This window comes from Mastigoproctus giganteus, chromosome 13, assembly GCF_048544385.1.
Source record: "Mastigoproctus giganteus isolate SK-2022 chromosome 13, ASM4854438v1, whole genome shotgun sequence".
NCBI lineage: Eukaryota > Metazoa > Arthropoda > Arachnida > Uropygi > Thelyphonidae > Mastigoproctus > Mastigoproctus giganteus.
In genome coordinates, this window is record NC_143587.1 from 145,566,679 (window position 1) to 145,586,659 (window position 19,981).

At 37.8% G+C, this 19,981-nt stretch overlaps 1 protein-coding gene across 1 annotated transcript; it reads right to left on the bottom strand.

Moving 5' to 3' along the window:
• Nucleotides 1-970: 970 nt before the first annotated feature.
• On the bottom strand, nucleotides 971-19,561 carry LOC150076504 (uncharacterized). Its single transcript, XM_090387462.1, has 2 exons — nucleotides 19,039-19,561; nucleotides 971-1,622 (listed from the first exon to the last, which is right to left on the bottom strand). The coding sequence occupies exons 1-2, from the start codon at nucleotides 19,235-19,237 to the stop codon at nucleotides 1,426-1,428; spliced, it is 396 nt and encodes a 131-aa protein (XP_090243588.1). The 5' UTR covers nucleotides 19,238-19,561; the 3' UTR covers nucleotides 971-1,425.
• Nucleotides 19,562-19,981: the final 420 nt, after the last annotated feature.

The window sequence follows — 19,981 nt, forward strand, 5'->3', positions numbered from 1 at the left end:
GCAAATAGCAAAGTAATTTTACTTTTCTGAAGTTTCAAGTAATATTTTATTAGTCTAAATTTATGGCGTTGCTCCAACACAAATACATCCTCACTTTCAAGAATTATACGGGAGAAAGGCCTGTTCGTTAAACTCGAAAGAAATACATATGGTCGCCGAAGTGTGTTACGAAAAAGTGCTATACCACAAGCAAAATTTTTGCTGTGTCGTACACAATGGCAGTGGAAATTCTGATGAAAACTTATTCACTGTCTGGGGAGCTCTCAAGTATCTCGATAGAGGTTGAGACGACTTCCTTCCAATGTCTGACACGCTTTGCAGGCTGATAAAAAGTAGCAATGAGGATACTTCTGGTTCCCTGGTACTCTTCTACACTGTAAAAATATTTTTATAATCAGAGTGAGTCCGTTAAGCAAGCAGATCCCATACGGACGAAAAGCCTGGTTTAGTGATGGCTCTCCGTTGGAATCATTACATTAAGTTCCTTTAGACCGAGAGTTTTCTGTATTAGTTTTAATATTTAGTTCCACAAAAGACATTTTTTAAGAATTGTTCTGTGTATTTGTTTATTATTTTATTGCATAAAGTAAAGCTAGATGAAAAGTAAACATCATGCAGAAAAGCACAGAACAAAATTTTGGATTACTTGTAGATGCCGTAAGTTTTTTCAGGTAAATGTCTAGTAATTCGGAATATATCATAATTCAGCGCTGCCGTAGTCCTGTGGATACTGTACTTCTATTGTACATCCCTCCAGGTATCTTTGGATAGATGAGATTTTTGGATCTCTAGGTTTCAATCTCTAATGCTCGCACATGTAAGTTATTTTATTAAATATAATATACAGATCTTATAATAGTACTACAGGATTAGTCAAAGATGGTATTTGGAGTTAAACTTAATTTATTCGTTCATTCAAAAAAAAAAAACAAAAATCAATAACGAAAACAAAAGTTTACCATTGGGGGAATCCATCCAACACTACCACCTAACAGGTGGTTGCAAACCCCTACATAGAATGTTTAGTTTGGATATATTTTTTTAAGACGCAATTCTTAATCCTTGAACTTGTGTTTCAGCTCTATATATTGCATAATATACACCATTATATGCAACCTTCTCTTTCCTATTCCGGATTATGTTTGAGTAATGGAATTTTTAATACCTCTGTTTTAGCGTTAGTTAACGAATGAAGTGCCCAATGAGTTAATAAATATGAAGAGAAATAATTTCTTGTAAATTCATTCATTAATATTCACCATTATTTTCAAAAATAAATCTTGATCGTGATGAGTATATTAGTCAAAGTATTTCACTGAAACCGTAATATGCACTGTTAGTAATGTTTGTTTGTTTCTGCCATTTGCTTTGGTTGTAGCATTTTGAATGCAAAATGTTCGTTTTTTTTTTTTTTTTTTTTTCAGTTCAACCTCTTTTTGCATTTGAACGAGATTTTCTTGCCTGTTGAGGTGGTACTGGTTGAGCATTGGCACATATTTTAGAACATCCACTGTCACAACATTTTTTGTTTCCTGGGCAGTCAGTATCCATTTGACAAACAGATAGTACAGCAGATGGAGAGCAGGTTTTTGGTTTTGGGTCTCCTAATGGACAAAATCCCTCTGTAAATAAAAGGAAAAAAAAAACTCATAAATAGCATAAAATTGAGGTGTTCATTGCGCAGGATGGCAGCTTAAACGGAAGTAAAGATAAAGGAAATAGAAATAGATAAATAGATAGAAAGAAAATAGATAGAGAAAAATATATAAAGGAAATAGAAATAGAAATATAAGAATGCAAAAATTTAGCAAGCTTAAAGGAAGTGAAAAAAATAAATAAGACATAAGAAATATAACATAAATTATATATCTACATATAGTTACACAGTGTCAGTACTGGTCCACACGTTTTTCGAAATTTGTTACTCAAAGGCAAAAGACTATTTCATACTTTATACAGTAAACCTTTGAAATCCGGAATTGATTGAGCAATTTTATAGGAACACACATTTCAATAAATTTCAAGCACAAAGAATTGAGCTTATTTAAATCTATAAACATCTATAGCGACTGTCTTGTTCATTCATCTGTTTTTACGGTTAGCAGGATTTAAACTGTGTGAATAATATAATCGTCTTAATTCTCTCACGGTAGAACAAACCTGTCTGTTTTAATGAGTTTCCATGGTACTGTACTTGGTACTATATGCACTGTTGGTATTGTATTATACATGGTTTTGTACTGATATTTTCAACAGATAGCTCTAACTATATTACAACTTTGAAAACTGATTTCGTATACCTCATGGTAGCTCACAATGAACACCTTCTTTACAACTGTTTTGTTTGCTTGTTATCACTAGTGATCACCTGCTATCTGATGAGGGACCAATTAGTCCAGAAACAGGTTGTCGTAGCACCTTATCTTTTAAACAAATGGTCAACTAACCTTTTGGAGAGTCACTTGCTGAAAGTGCAATACCAGGGCAAATCGTTGCAAAGACAAGTTTGTTCTACTGTGGGAATTAAGACCATTCCATATATTTATCACTGTTTGCAGCAAAAACAGATTTAAGGATAAGGCAGTCTTGCAAGCATCTTATAAAGAGAGAAATGCCCTTTTTTGTATGGATTCTTAAAGATAAATGCCATCATTGATACGGATGCCGGATTGTAAAATGTTTATTTTTTTGTAAAATATATGCAGGATTTTAAAGAATTCCGGATTGTAAAGTGCTGGATTTTACCGAGCTTACTGTACATATTCTTTACATCAGGCGCAATGATAGTTTCGCAAGTATAAGTGTCATTAAGATTTCATTCAAAAATCTACCAATGGTGAAAGATTGCCGAATTTCAGGATTTATATTGAGTATACTGTATTTTCTTTTCTGAAATTTATTGTTTTAATGATGATTTACTGCACCTCAACACATCCTTATTAAATACATCAGGAAAATCAAGAACATCGCTATATTTATTAGTCCACACTTCTACTGAATACGGTAATATTTTTCTTTTCTCTTTATCTTGTAAACCCTTCTGATCTGATGTGGTCGTGCCGGAATATATAACAGAAAATTTATTTACTTACTTTTTTATGTAATAAACAGAGCTAGCTGAACGTCGCAGCAAAGGGAGCCCTTGCTCTTTGGCCTCGCTTTAAAATAATTATAAATTGTAAATGATATTGAATAAATATTCGAAATTTATTAGTATCTGTGACGTTGCGAATATTCACTCCCTTATCTGAAAATATTTCAGTCTATTCTGATGTTAGATTAACAAGGAAATGAAGACAAATCTGTTCTGATAAGTAGTAACACTAATGTACACAGAACTCTACATATCTGTAAAGATTAGGTTAATTGCATACATATCCGCCTATAAGTTTGGAATGACAGCGTATGACAATAGTTTTCATTAATATTTTTTTAAAATTAACTGACATTGTATGGTTTAATATAAAAAACAATACATTATAAAGTATTTTAAGATTTTTTATTAAGCAATGGAAAATTTACACCAAAAAATATTGAAATGATTAATAACTATACTGATTTGTCATCAAAATATCTTCCACCAGATTTTTATCACTGCCATACACAAATGTGGCATTCTGGCGACTAATTCTATAATAGTATCTTGACTAACATTCTTCCAAGAAATCTGCAATGTTTCCCATAAATTGTGTGAAGATGGGCAGACATCACGGACAGAAGCAACTTCAGATCATTAAATTCTACGCTTGGATCCCAAAATTTCAAATTTGGAATCATCCGTACACAGTACGTTTTTCCGCTCTTTAATTGTCCAATGGTGATGGCTCCTGTCCGAAGCCAGCAGTTTATATCGATTTTCCGTTTTAATAAAGATTTTCGGACCGCCACACTACCATGAAGTTTGTCTTGCTTGTTTAAGACGAAATTTTACAGTGTATGTAGATATGGGAGTTTCTCTGTTTCTGTTGAACTCAGTTCGGATTTCAGATTCAGTAAGTGTTTGATTGCGTTTAGAAATCTGTGTTATGATATTATCTTGTGCTTCCGTTGTTATGCATGGTAGTGCTGATCGTGGTTTGTCCTTTAAACTTCCAGCCTCCTTCAATCGTCGAATGGTAGTTTGTACTCCTTTAAATGAAACATCTATTTTTTGCCAATACTTCTCATGGAATAACTTTCTTTAGGGTTAAATAGTTCTTCCTTTTTCCAACACTCAGTTCCTTATTTCTTGCAATGTTTATCACGAAACACAAAACTTACACCAAATACTCTACACCAAAATTTGTGAATGACGGGTGTTCGATTTCTCTCAATAGATATTTCAATTTATATTTATTGCAAAGCGCTCTAGAACGCGGGTGGCCAACAAGTCGATCGCGGCTTTAATTTCAGTCGATCACGACAAATTTTAAATAGATTAGTCAAAATCTAAATGTTATTATTATTATTATCATTGTTATTATTAGTCTTAGTGCATACGCTATTACAAATCCGTTGAACCAAAGAAAAAATCCGTTGAAAGAAATATGTTGCTGTTTTATTTGTAATGCTTCCGTGGACCCAAAAAAGGAAATTAAAAAGGCACTTCAACGCACTCCATGGTAAATACCAATCGGATTTTCCGCCTAATAGTGACCTTAGAAAAAATAAATTAAAAAAACTTAAATACAGATTATTCGCACAACAAAATTTCTTCGTGTCACCTAATTCACAATCTAAAGCAGTAACTGTAGCATCATTTAAAGTGAGTCATTTCTTGCAAAAAAAAATGCAAACCATTTTCTGATGGTCAATTCATCAAAGATGCATTTTTAGAAATAACAGATTCTCTTTTTGAAAATTTTTAGAAAAAAAATTGGAATTAAAAGTGCCCTTCAAAATCTGCAATTATCTTGAAATACTGTGATGCGACGCATCGAAAAAATTAGTAAAAATGTGAGCGAACAATTGCGTGTGCTCATATTGGTAATTGTGTGCCCTTTTCTTTACAACTGGATGAATCTACAGACATCAGTGATATAGCTGAATTGCTCGTTGTTAATCGTATGGTTTTCGATGATTCTGCCACTAGAGAAGAACTGTTGGGTATGGTCTCGTTAAAATAAAGAACTAGATGTCTTGATATATTTAGCGCATTTAAACATTTAATTGAAAAAAATTAAATTACTATTTAAGTTCGTATCAATAACAACAGATGGAGCTAAAGCAATGACAGGGCAACTTAACGGATTCATCGCATTGCGCCAAAAGGATGATCAATTCCCAGATTTTTTGAGTTACCACTGTACATCCACCAAGAAATGTTAGCCGGCAAAAGATTAAATACTAAAAGTGTTACGGGCATAGTTTTCAAAATCGTGAATTCCATCAGAGGACAATCTCTTCAAAGGAGACTTTTCAAAATTCAACTCGATGAAAATGAACCAGATCTGATATTACACACAGGTGTGAGGTGGCTGAGTTGGAGTAAGTTTCTACAGAGATTTCAAAATTTGCTGAATGAAATTTAAAAAAGTGTTGATCAAAGGGGAGATGATTATCAGCAGCTACAAGATACGGAGTGGTTGTGTGATCTGGCTTTTTTGGCAGATTTTACCAGTAAAGTAAGTGATCTGAATTTGGAATTACAAGGAAAAAATAAAAATGTGGGTAACATGATTAGTAGTATTTCTGCATATAAATATCAATTTTTGGCAATGGCTAAGGATCTAAAAGAAAAAAAAAAATCGATCATTTTGCAAATATGCAAGATCATTTGCAAAAATATCCTGTTTTTGAATTTAATAATGAGAAATATGTTTCTGAAATTGAGAAAGTTGTGGATGATTTTGAAATCAGATTCAGCGATTTTAAAACAATTGAAGACATTGTTCAACATATTTCTTGTCTATTTATGGTCGACTTAGATACCAAACAAATTGCAGAAAAAATCGCTGAGATTCTTCACACGGAGAAAATATTATTTGAAAATATAATTATTACATTGCGAAACGATATCTTCTTAAAAGCTAGGTCATCAGAAAAAGACTTTTGTAAAAATGTTTGCCGAGAAAAGTACCCAAATGTAAAAAAATGCAGTGAACTTTTAAATTCCTGTTTTGGTTCCACATATCTATGTGAATCGGCCTTTTCGTATTTGAAAAAAAAAAAAAAGACGGAGAATCGCCCAATTCTTAAGAACTTGCATACAGAAGCTTCTTTATGGTTGGCCTTATCACAGTATATCCCCGATTTTGAAAGCTTGGCAGATGAAATGAAGACATAAACTTCATATAATAATTAATATAAGATTTCTGAATTTTATTTAATTTTAAAATTTATGAACAATATTTTTAATATGTGTTGATTAACCTTTTGAACCATGTGCAATGAACTTCTTGAGATGGTAGATCGCGGCACATTTTGAAGAAAAAAGTCGATCGCATTACAAATTAAATTATCTGCAATTTTCTATAATACTGAAACAACACTCCCACTTTCTAGAATATTCTAAAATCATCTACAACATTCAGGAATATTTACACATTCAGAAGTCTTCTGCACTTTTTTGTAACATTCTCGAATAATCTAGAAAATTTAAAATATTATTTAAGTTGTTTTTATTTTCGTGCATAATATAAAATATTTTAATAAAAACTAGTAAACAAGCTGCTCCTCTTTAATGAAAACTTTGAAAAATAAAAAAATAAAATATAACGTGATTCCAAACTTTTAGGCAGGTCAATTGTAATGGTAGGACATATGATTTTAGTTATAACTTCGCAAACCAAACACACACTAAACACACAGACACAGGTGTATATGTGTTTAGTGGCGCATAAGCTACGCTGGCTGTAGTGCGTATATCCACATGGATGTGTTAGAAGTAATTCCGATTTAAAGGCACTTCTATTTCATTTTAGAAACCTATTCAGAGTCGATGATATTTTCCATTTTTTTTTTCAGAAAACAGAAAAGTTCATTAATGTTTGCCTGCTGGCCAATAATATGTTCTAGTGATATCGGTTCTTGCAGGGAAAGCAAGACTGATGTTGTGTCCTGGTGATATTGAGCATAGTCAATAAAAATATGTTTGACTGTTAGATGTGCTGAGCAGTGTGGACACTGAGGTGGATTCTGAGTAGATGGAGGTGGTTCAGATGAGTATGTCCCATTCTTGCCTGTGCAAGTACCATTTCTTCCCGTCTAGTTGTCTGAATGCTCGAGGGCCAAAATTTTGGTTCCTGTTTCAACTGGAAAAGTTTATTATTAGTCTGAGTGTTCCAAAGCTCTTTCCACTGTTCAAGGCATGCTGCTTTTATGATGACATCATGGTCCGAAGCTGCGATATGAACAGAGGTCAAATGGATTTTTTGCAGATATATCCACCAGATTATTCCCTTTTATCCCTGAATGTGCTGGAATCCAACAAAAGTTCACAACTGTTGACGATGATTAGTTTTCAAGAGCAACCTCCTGATTTGGTTTAAAACAGGGTGATTCGTATATGAAGGATTTTTTAGTGCTCTAATTGAGCTGAGAGACGGTGTAAATTATATATTTTGGAGATGGGTAAAGATTCAGATTTTCTAGATCTAATTTTATTCCATGTAATTCTGCAGAATTACACGGAAGTTGGAGTTGTCCTGAAGGTTCCAAGTTGGAGATGTCCTGAAGGCTCCAAGTGCGATCCGTAATGCATTATGTTGTATAGGGTCCAGCCAGCGTAGTACACTCTTTCGGGCCGAATCATAGACTGGAGCCACATATTTCAATCAGTGTATCTATTCAGTGCCCTATATAATCGAAGCAACGACGTACGATCTGCTCCCCAAGACAGGGCAGATAAGGCTCTTAGTATGTTCATCTTTTTGAGACAGGTATTATGTACAAATTTAATATGTTCAAGGAAATTTAACTTATTGTCAAGGGTTAATCCCAAGAATCCGATGTTGCTGGCAATCGGAATGGTAAAATTTTACATGTGGAGTTCAGGATCTGAATGCAATTTCCATTGAATCCAAAAATGTATAGCAACAGTTTTCTGTTGCGAAAGACGGTAGCCATTGAGAACTGCCCACTTTTGTACGTTATTCACGGATATCTGTAAATGAGATTCAATAGATCTCATATTTTGCGAATGGCAAGAAAGAGAGAGATCATCAGCATAAAGGTAAGCCTCGACAGTATTTGGAAGTTCTTTTGTAATAGAGTCAATTCTAAGAGAAAAAAGGGTTGCACCAAGTACAGACCCTTGAGGAACTCCTTCTTCCGTCAAGAAGTAGTAGAGAGGGATTCAAAATATCGGACTTGAAAAGAAAAACTCCCTGAAAGTTCTTAATAAACATAGGTAGGTTGCCTCGTAGAGCAAGAGCGTCCTCTTAGAACGCCGTGACGCCACTTAGTATCAAATGCCTTCTCTATATCTATGGAGATCAAAACAAGGTGTTTATTTCTCACAAAGGCATTGCGAATTGCGGACTCAGCCTTGATCATGAGATTTAAGCGAAAGCCATGCTGACTATTACTCATTAGATATTGGTTTTCAATGATCCAAACGAGTTGTCGAGTGGATTATTTTCTCAAAGATTTTACTGAGGCAACTGGAGAGGGAAATTGGCCGGTAATTATAAGGACCAGAAGGATCTTTTCCAGGTTTCAAAAAGGCCAGAACTGGTGCGTGGTGCCAAGATGTAGGATAAATGTTTTCCAGAAATATTCGATTATAAAATAAAAGCAGCAGTTGTAAATGTTTGTCATTAAGGTGCTGTAATATGAAGTAACATATTCCCATGGGGCCCTGCTGCACCGTTGCGTGTTGTTCTAATGGCTTTTAGAAGTTCCAAATACTGAAGAGCCTGGTTATATAGTAAGATTAGAAAGGTGCGAAAGTTTATGGGTCGCTGTTCAGTGATGTTCTTGATTTTCTGGAATTCCTGGGAACAGCGTGATGCCGCTGAGACTTGAGCAACGGTTTCGCCCAAGGCATTTGCCATAGTCAGAAGAGCAAAGAGTTCTTGCCCATTCTAGGAAAGGATTGTAGAAAGCATGGTCTGAAACTTTCCAGAAAGCTGTCTAATTTTCTTCCATATTAATTTGGAGTCAGTGTTTCTATTTACAGTGGACGCAAGACGAGTTCAGGAATTCTTCTTGGCTTGTCTTTGAATGAGACGCGCTCTTGCCTTTAGTTTCTTATAGTTAATGAGATTAACTGTCGTTGGTGATAATCGAAATAAATTCCACGCTTTATTTTTTCCCTCTTTGTTTTCGTGCATTCTTCATTCCACCAGTAGTTAAAATGGCGTCGGGCCATAGGATTCATTATGGAATAGAGTTTTTAGCTGCTGATAAGTGGGATGTGATATATTCCTTTACTTCATATATGGACTTTGCTTATCCAGGATGATAGCTGACTGAAATTTGACTCAATTGGCACGAGAAAATTTCCATTTCCTGCAGGGTTCGGCTAAAGGTGGTTGTTCAGTGACATGTTACAAATAATTGTGAAAGGATCACTGCCCATGGGATCATTCATAACAGACCATTCCATGACAGGAAACAGTACCGAGGAGCATAATGAAAGTTAAATTGCAGAAGTTTGTCCCGTTGACAATTGTATGTAAGTATGTTCACCTGTATTAAGAACGGTAAGGTTTTGCCTATTCAGAAAGGTTTCAATCAGTCGGCCATGTCTATCTAATTTAGAAAATCCCCATAAGGGGTGGTGGCCATTGAAATCCCCCAACAGACAGACAGGGGAAGGTAACTGCATTAGAAGGTTTTCCAGATCTTGATAAGAGAAGGTATGATTTGGTGGAAGATAATTGAAACTAGTGCTATCGCAATCTGAGTAATGAAACTACAGCAACAGCTTCAATTTCAGTTTGAAGAACAATTTGCTTGGCCGGGATCTGTGAGTTGATAAGGATGGCTACACCACCACTATGGGCAGCATTCCATGCAATGCGATCTTTTCGATATATAGAAGTAGTTCTTCATGGAAGTGGAAATTTGTGACGTTAAATAAGTTTTATATAAGCAGAAACCAACTGAAGAATAACGATAGTGATGAATTAGGTCATGAATATCGTCGATATTGCTACAAAGTCCTCTGTAATTCTACTGTAAAATATAAGGCATTACTTGAGATGAGTACAAGGAGGTGTATCTGACTGCTTTTTCAGTATGGCAGTTTTATGGCGTTTAGACTTCTGCTTGTATTTTTTTTGAAATATAGGCCGACCAGTGTCTATATCTTCTTCCACATATATTTCTAAATTCGGATCTTCTTGGTTGGATGAGTAATCACTATCCATGGAGGTGTCTTGGATATTCTTTCTTGAATTGGAAGTTTTACTTTGTGAAGAAGTAGTAGTAGTAGCAGCAATCACTGGTGAGGAAGGAGGACATGTCGCTGGTGCTGTAAGAGGAGTTTTACTTGCCTGGTCTGAGTGCTTAGGGACAGTGGACTGTTGCTGAGAGAGGACAGCTCGAGCCCAGTCGGAGATTGATATGTTTAAGGGGACTGTAACATCAGTTTGGGTGGACACTATTTTTTTTTGTACCAGAAGTTCACCTCACCACACAAGCTGAAACACTACAGTACAGCTTGAACGAATCTCATGAGTATGCCTGTAACAGCAGTGCGTTAGAATTTGATACGAGTCGTAAATTGAAACTCATAGGAGGGTGGTTGAAAGTTGTATCAGTAACGTTCCAGTGCGTTCAATGTGGTTTCTGGACTTCCGAAATTGAGCTATGGCGGTTGTTATTCAAAGTGAAGACAAAAGGTGATACCTGAAAGTACTTAAACTTACATTATTTAATTATGTTATTATTGATGTAAATTATGAAATATATGATTAAACCTCAATAAACTCTCAATTGTGGTCTAATTTACATGGCTCTTTTATGCTTAACAGTTTATCAGCTTTCAAAATATTAATTTCAAGAGAACTCTGTTAAGTGTAGTTTTATACTTAATATTTGGAGAGGGCGTGTAGTGTTTCTACGATTGAATTAATTCGGATTTTTAGTAAATCTCACACATAATATGTAAATCCAGCTGTAAACACACACCTGTACAAACATAATACACATAGATCACTCTTGATTTTTTAAGGAGTCCTTATGTGCTGTAATGTAATAACTAGATCGTATGTATAGCTTAGCTTAATTTTCAGCACTCACCTCATAGTAATCCGCTTAGCTGGCGGAGAGTTTTACCTGGTGGAGAGAAACTTAATAAGCACCCAGATAAATATCGAATCATACATGAAACTAACGCTGTTTTTAACTCCCAATTAACTAGTAAACCTAACATTCCCCAACAACAATTAATCCACATACGTGACTTTATGAAAACCCCGAACATTATAATACAAAAGGCAGACAAAGGGGATACCATCGCAATCATGGACAAAAACACATATACAAAGAAAATGTTACACATCTTATCAGATTCAACAACATACAGAGCTTGCAATACATTTAATATTAACAAGCTTAAAAATAAACTTGATGGGATCCTAAGAAGACTCAGAGCCAACAAACAAATTAATTTGCATACCCTCCAGCAAATAGGCATACGCAATAACATTCTCCCACACATTTTTGGAATAGTCAAACTCCATAAACAAGATTATCCTTTAAGGCCCATCGTTTCTTATAAACAGTCCGCCTATGCTAACCTATCCATATTCCTCGTCAAAATTATTTCACCTTTAATGAGATTTTCTCGGTTCAGGGTCTACAATACTAAACAAGCACACGAATATATAACTTCCATAACCATACCTGAAAACGATATTCTCGCGTCCTTCGACGTCGTCTCCCTATACACAAACGTGCACATCGAATCCATGCTACTGGCCCATAAAGAACTATTAATCAAAGACGACACATTAACAAAACGTACCGACTTAAACATTAATGATATTTTAGAACTCACATCACTGTTACTTGACGCCAAACAATTTAAATTCCAAAATAACATCTACGAACAAATTTTCGGCCTTCCCATGGGCCTCGGTATCTTTGCCCCTTTATCCGAGATCTACCTCGCATCTATCGAAGAAAAAATTCTCCAACCCTTTCCCCCAGGAATTAAACTATACATGAGGTATGCAGATGACGTCCTCTTAATAGGCAACAGAACCACCATCGATACTTTACTGAACACCTATAACACAACAAACACATGAAAGACTCAAATTTACCCTCGAAGTAGAAACCGATAATAAAATTAATTTTCTAAACCTCACTGTATACAAAATAAACACATTTTTAGGCACCAAAATATACAGAAAAAACACACATACAGGTAAATTCTTACATTACCACTCACACCACCCTCTATACATCAAAAAAGCAGTTCTATACAACCAGTTATACAACGCTGTAAAATATAGCCACACACAAACAGACCTATCTGTAGAATTACAATACCTCATCCAAAAATTCATCGACAGAAAATACCCATCACAACTAATAAAAGAAACCATCACCAAAGTTCATAATAACACTAATAACCCAAACAAAATTATTAACCACGTGAACAAGAATAAGACACAAAAACCCCTTATCGCGCTCCCATATCATCAACAATACGCTAGAAGACTTCAACAGATTTTTAAAAATACAGATATCAAATTAATATTCACATCTTATAACAAATTAAGCTCCAAATTCAATTCATACAAGACAACACACGAGTACGAGACACAAGATTACAACAACATTATATATTTGATCAGATGCCAATCAGATTGCCAAGCATGTTACATAGGCAGTACAACAGCAAAATTCGGGACATCAAAAATTTCCAACACGCGTGCATACTACCACTTTAATAGCTTCAAACCTAATTCAGCAAATACAGAACTAACACAACACGTCCAATCTCAAAATCACAACCCACTCATCGATTCAGCCATCACAGTAATTAAATTAAATTCTAGCTACAAAATCCTTGAAAACGAAGCCCTCGTTATCGAATTGTTTAAGCGCCATACATCACTCAACGTTTAACAGATATTTATTTAAAGTATACCCAGTAAAATAAAATAAAATAAAATATTTCCAGAAGCTTTCGGAACTCGTGTCCCTTTCTCAACTGACAGAATTTTTAAATACATTACAAGCAAACTGTGGCACGTTACTCATTCGTCATTGTTGTAGCACGGACGTGTGCTGCCTTGCGCCAGTGATCATCCATCAATAAAACGGTTGTCTCCAGGATTGGATGTATACGCATGCCTTTCTGGCGATTTAATGCCTTAGGGTTGTTCATTATGTTTAGTGACTCTAGCCATAGGCGGTGGCGAAAGTGTCGCGCGTGGTCCACTATCTCAAAGTCGCGCTTGGGGTCAAGATCGTGGTTGGTAGCCCAAAAATGTTCTGCAAGCGCGGACTGGTCAGTTTCGGCAAGCCGGATTGCTCTGTCGTGTTCCGTGAGGCGATCCTGGAGACGTCTCGATGTCTCACCTACGTAGCAACTGTTACAGGCCCTACAGGTGATACGGTACACTACATTGCTGCGTAAGACAGGTGTGACAGGGGTCTTCACACTGGAGACAAGTGAACGTAGGTTCCTACCTGGTAATTGTACACATTTTATGTTGTAACTTCTCAGGATCTTCGAGATACGTCCTGACACTCCTGGATAGTACGGAATGTAGGCGGATGATATGCCGACTTGCTTCGGAGGTCTTGGGTTGGAAGTAAGCTCTTGTGCCTGTAACAAGCATCTGTTTAGTACATGGGATGGATAACCGCATCTGGTTAAGTCCGCCTTCACACGGGAGATCTCGTTACGTCTAATTGTGTCGGTGCTGGAATGGCTCCAGGCCCTGGAGAACAGGGTGCGGGCAGTGCTATTGAGATGGCTTGGAGCGTGGCCGGACCCGTAGTTGGTGAATTGACCGCACCACATGGGTTTGCGGTATACTGAGGTCTCTAGATGTGGGCCTACGCGATGCACTAGCACGTCCAGAAACGGGAGCGAACCGTCCACCTCTGATTCTACGGTAAACTTGATGAAATTGGATAGAGAGTTGAGGTATTCTAGTAGTACCGTTTCAGAACCACGTGGTATTATGGTAAAAATATCGTCGACATATCTACACCACGTTGTAATAGGTGTAGGTGGGTTCTGGTGTATCTGCTTCTCCAGATCTTCCATGGCGATGTTAGCTACTACGGAACTGACAGGGGCACCCATAGCAGTGCCATGTACTTGTTTGTAGAGTGAGTCTTCAAAGGTGAAGATGCTGCTAGAGAGGCATAGGTTGAGGGCGGTACAGATGTCATCAGTGGATAGTGACGTCCTGGATTGGAGGCTTAAGTCGCTCTCAAGGAGCCTTCTGGCGCAGTGCACGGCCTGTTGGACGGGAATCGAGGTGAATAAAGAAACCACGTCAAATGATGCCATGACAGAGTTATCAGGGATTGAAATGTCCTTAATGGTGTTAATGAATTCACTGCTGTTTTTAACGGTGTGAGATGTATTACCTATAAGAGGCGAGAGGAGGCTCGCGATGTGTTTGGACAGTTCATACGTTGGGGCACTGCAGCAAGACACTATAGGTCTGAGAGGAATACCCGGTTTATGGATCTTTGGTAATCCGTAGAATTGTGGTAGTTGACAGCCAGTACCACGCAGAAGATGGTGAGTCGCGGTCGGGATCTTCTTATCTTTAAGCCATGCGTGGACAAGTTTATTAACATTTGCTTCCAGACGTTTCAAGACTTTAACGGGAGGATCAGGTAGAGGTTCATATACGTTAGGATCGAGTAATAGGGCCAAGGCTTTCTCTCGGTAGGCTGATCGGTCCAGCACAACAGTCCGGCGCCCTTTATCCGCAGGAAGTACAACGATGGAGTTGTCTTTTCTTATAGATGACAGGGCGGCACGTTGGCGGTGGTTGAGGTTTGAGCACGTTTTTCGAGTGTTGCGGAGGACTGCGGCAGTCTTGAATCGGATCTCGTTGGCAGTTTCTTCGGGAAGGTTGGTAATACTGGCTTCTATGCCCATAGCGAGCTGTGTGATGGGAGGTTTCGATGGTATAACGGCGAATTTCATACCGTTTGATAAAACACTCAGCTGCTCGTTGGACAGTTGTTTGTTACTTAGATTCAAGACGAAAGAAGTCGTGTCGTCTGAACGAGTGTTCGTCTTTAAGGAGTTAGTTTCTATGCTCAAGTTTATGAACTTGCGCTGTTGGCGTAAACGTGTTAAACAAAAAGATTCCCGCCAATTTCTCCCCCATTTGGAATTTAGCACGTATTAAGTTTCCACGTGCACTGAAATGCATTTCGGGAACCCAACCCGTATATAACACAAGCGCGCTCTCTTCCCCCCCTCCACTATAGCTAACTGAAGACGAGGAATCTCGAAAGTCGCTCGTGCGCGATTATTAGCTTATATTTTCTTTTTCTCTTTTCTTTTCATTTAATTTAATATAATTAGGCAACCATGGAAGATGCACTTTCCTTTCTTAAATTTTTTTTTTATAGCCCATAATTTAATTTTAAACCCATAATCCCTGTAAAGTATTAGAATCCTATAACCACTATGTATGTGGTAAAACTCTCCACCAGCTAAGCGGATTACTATGAGGTGAGTGCTGAAAATTAAGCTAAGCTATACATACACATAGATCATTAAGGCCTTAGATGCTAATGCACAATATCAATAACACTTTCATTTCTGACCTTTTTCAGTTCGATCTATTGACATCGTAACTGTGGTTTATACATGATCACTGAATTATGACCACCTACCTAATACTGTGTTGGGCCACCGTTCGCACCGGATAACAACCGCTATTCACCTAGGCATTGACTCCAATAGATGTCTAAGACGTCCGTAGGGATTGCAGCCATCTTGCCTGCAAGGCTTTACACCACTATGCCAGAATAGATGACCGTTTTCTGTCCCTACGCCTCATTTCCCGTTCCGAAATATCCCGAAAAACATCCAAGACATGTTCAGTTCGATTCATGTGAGGCGAATTTGGAGGCCAATCAAGACGGGTGATATCTTCACCGTGTTCCTCTAACCACTCGTGCGCAGTGCTGGTCTGATGACCCGGCGCATTATCGTTTTGGAAGATCCCCTTTCTGTCCGGGAAAAAAATGCAACATGGCAGGGTGCACATGGTCTCCTAAGAGTTTCCGGTAATCCTCACCAGAATAACTTTAGTCCATGCGCACCAGAGTCTTATTCTTTCCAGAAAAACATGCCCCATTTGAAAAAACAACCACCGCCGCCCGCTTGGATAATGGCAGCATTCGCCGCCAAAGACGATCAGCGATGAGGGAGAGGGTTGCCCTTGGGTCGTATGCTATGGAACCCCATACGTCTGAGGGGTGCGTCGTCATTTCGCATTTGTTTTTACATTTCCCACATTGTTTGTGATGTCAATTGTCTTTCAGTGACCTGCCGTTGAGCGCGTACAACGTGCTGCACCCTTCGTTCACCATGAACATCCACCTTACGTATCCTTTACATTTCTGTTGGCAGGAGGTAATTTGACCCGTTCGACACCACTCTTTGTACGCCTTAAGCATAATGGGCCGCAAGAAACAGACAAGATGTGCCGTTTGATATGTAAGCACCTGAAGCACGAGCTCCCACAATCATGCCCTTTTGAAATTCAGTGATATCTTTACTACGTCCTATAAATGCTACTTTAATACTTTTATTTGCTCGACCAGATCTAAATTACCAATGCTCTAGCTTATTAAGCTGATCGGCTTTTTATGCTGCGAGCTATGCGGCATGATCCATTACAGATGGGACAGTCCTAATTAAGTAATCACTGAGTGTATATGTACAAGTATTGCTATCTGCACTGAGTGGACAGAAATCAGGGACACTACCTAGTAACGGGTAGGCCCACCTGTCACCCGGATAAAGGCAGTCACACGGCGAGGCATTGAGTCCACTAGTACACGAAAGCGTTCCACAGGTATTTTCATCCATGCTTGCTGCACCTCTGTCCTTAATTCCGTCGCATTCCTGGATGGAGGATCCAAGGTTCGAACAGACCTTTCCACAGCATCCCAAAGATGCTCCACAGGGTTCATGTCCGGTGAACGCGGAGGTAGTAAAATGGTAGTAAAATCTGCGGAATTCTCTTCGAACTATGTTCTAGTCACCACGATGCTGTGGGGAGGCATATTTTCCTGCTGGAAGAGTCCATTGCTCTGTGGGTGCATGATGATCATGAAGGGATGCAGATGTTCTGCAGGTATGGATACCTAACTTGGACCGTTCACAGATGCGTCCAGACGTAACAGAGGTCTCAACATGTGCCAGTTGAACACGCCCCAGACCATTACCGATCGACAACCTGCCTCAGCAGTTCCTTGTTAACATGATGGATGCATAGCTTCGTGCGGTTTCCGCCAGATACGCACCTTCCCGTCTGCTCGAAATAACTGGAAACGAGACTCATCGGATCCGTCTACAATCATCCAAGGTCCAGTGCCCATGTTCTTTCGTCCCGTTTGAGGCATAGAGTCCTGTGTCGTGGTGTTAGAAATGGGACTCTGGTGGGTCGGCGGCTTCCATAACCTATTGCGGCTAATGATCGCCTGATAGTCTTCGTGGAGACGTTTCTGGTACTTTCCTCGTTGAAGTCGGCCGTGATTTGTGCCACTGTCTCTCTCCGGTTGGCTGAAACAATGCGAGACTGACGCCGACGGCCACGTTCATCCATTACATCTCTCCGCCACAGCGCTGTCCACGATGAGGTGTTATTCCAGAAATGGCGGATTCCCGATTCGCTCTTTATACTGTCGAATGGGGATAATGCAATTTCTGTACCACCTCCGCGATAGAGTGACCCATGCGTCGGGCACCCACTATCCTCCCTCTTTCAAAGTCGGTTAACTCACGACGTTTATCCATACTGACACTGAATTATCGTCTACGTGAATGCAGTGTACCTATATACCTGCCAAGTGGTGAGTTCGTCCACTAGTGAGGGGGATGACAGCGTCGCGTTTCCCATGAATTCTGTCCTTGCAATGTAGTACAAAATGTACTTTGTCAGTGTTTTAATATTTAAGAATTTAATTTTCACGCTGATATTTATCTGTTTCATTTTATTCTTTTTAAGATGAAGCGGTATACTTCGTCTCTGTGACACGATTTAGAAATGTACTAATAAGGTTTGGAAAAAAAAAATACCACAGGGTACGCGGCTTAAATTCTCACCTAAGACATCACAAAAACTCTGTGAATTCACTATTCGTTTGGTAAGGTCTGAACATTCTGAACGTTTCCACGTTTTTTTTTTTTTTTTTTTTTCTCTCTCTCGTGAGATCATCTTGATTATTTCCATAAAAAGGAAAATTATTTATTGTCGTGAGATCATATTGATTATTTTTGTAGAAAATAAACAGTTTCTTTTTAAAAATATAAAATAATAAACGTGTGAAAATAAAATAATTTTTGCTTTTGGTTTAAGGGAGAGAACTGAAATCAGGATGAAACAATTTCTTTTATATAGTTCTGTTACATTGTGGAAGATACATTCTATTCAATTTAATTGATTGGATTTAACAAAAAGGTTCCCAATCAACCACAAATCGATGAATATTAAAGTAAAAATTCTTTGCTGCTTCGGTTAAGATAGTATACAAAGATAACATATATTATTAATTATTATTATTAACTGATGAAAGGCATTTAAGAAATGGTTTTGTGTTCTAAATATAATAGCATTTTAATAAATCGTGCTGCAGTATTTTAAACGATGGCTAATAAGATTATACCCTCTTCAAACAAATATTTTTGAAAGTACGTTCAAGTTCAATGGATATTAATGCTATAATAGCCTTATTAATGGCGTTATTAAATTGGCGTTATTAATGCTATAATAGCCTCTTGTCAAGCGTTAGATTCGTGCTCGTACAGAAAAATAAAACGAAAATTACCATTCTTTTTTGCTTTTAATCATTGGATATATACGCGGAAAAGAAACAACGTTATTTCTCTTTCATTTAATTTCATTCTCGGTGAGTAAAACTCAGCTTAATTTTACTTACCTTTAACTTCCATCTCTGAACACTCGTATTTCTCCATGCATTTTTGGACACACTGTTTCATTTCTGCAGCACAATCGGAACATGTGTTCGACCTCTGCCCTGGCAAGACGCGTCTCCGAGGGCCAAAGGGGAAAGGTCGGTTGACGGCCTGTCCCATTGCGCATGCAATGAGCAGGAAAGCTAGAAAGATACGAAACATAACGGCTTCTTCTCACTCCGGTTTGTTACATGGACCAAGTTTGAGGCAGTGGAATAAAAAGCTTTTACACTTCTCTTTTCAGTGTAAGATAAATGCTACTGCTTCTGTCCCCGACCTGTCCTACATCACTAGTAAACTAGAGAATGGGGAAGTTATTTCTTTAAAGTCACGCAAGTACATGTTTGGTCCTTGATAAAGTTTCACTCATGACTTTCTCAGTCACCCTCCCCCCCTCTCTGTTCTTCAGTAATCAGGTTAATCGGCAGATAAACAGGTTTCGGGTATATAAAAAATGATCTACAGGTGGAAGTAGTTTATAATCAACACGCGCCAGTACGCTAGTAAACAGAAGGGACGAAGGACGTAAGTGATTCTATAATATTAACTGATAAAACAAAGGTGATGGCTGGAGCCTTCATTCATTCATATAACTGAAGTTAATCACGTTCTTTAACATACAGTTTAAACAAAAGGACAAATTCCTCTTTTATTTTATGCATGTCCTTCACCTGTTCCAAGTTATTAATATATTCCTTTTCGTAGGAGTTTTTCGTAGAATTAGGGGCTTTATATAATTATGCGTGTATGGACAGAAGCCAAGGAGGATCGTCCAAATGAAGAGGCAAAGCGTAAACATTTTTCCTACTTATAAGTACAAGTATTATGCTCATGCAAAACATATGTCAAATTCGAACTAGTCCTACCATGCCATGAGAGAAGTCGCATCTGTAATATTTTTGTCAA

Bases quoted from the DNA above. Each gene is read 5' to 3' on its own strand.
- LOC150076504 (XM_090387462.1), bottom strand. From the start codon at position 19,237: ATGTTTCGTATCTTTCTAGCTTTCCTGCTCATTGCATGCGCAATGGGA. The intron at 1,623-19,038 runs GTAAGTAAAATT...TTTTATTTACAG, and splicing joins TTCAGAGATGGAAGTTAAAG to AGGGATTTTGTCCATTAGGA.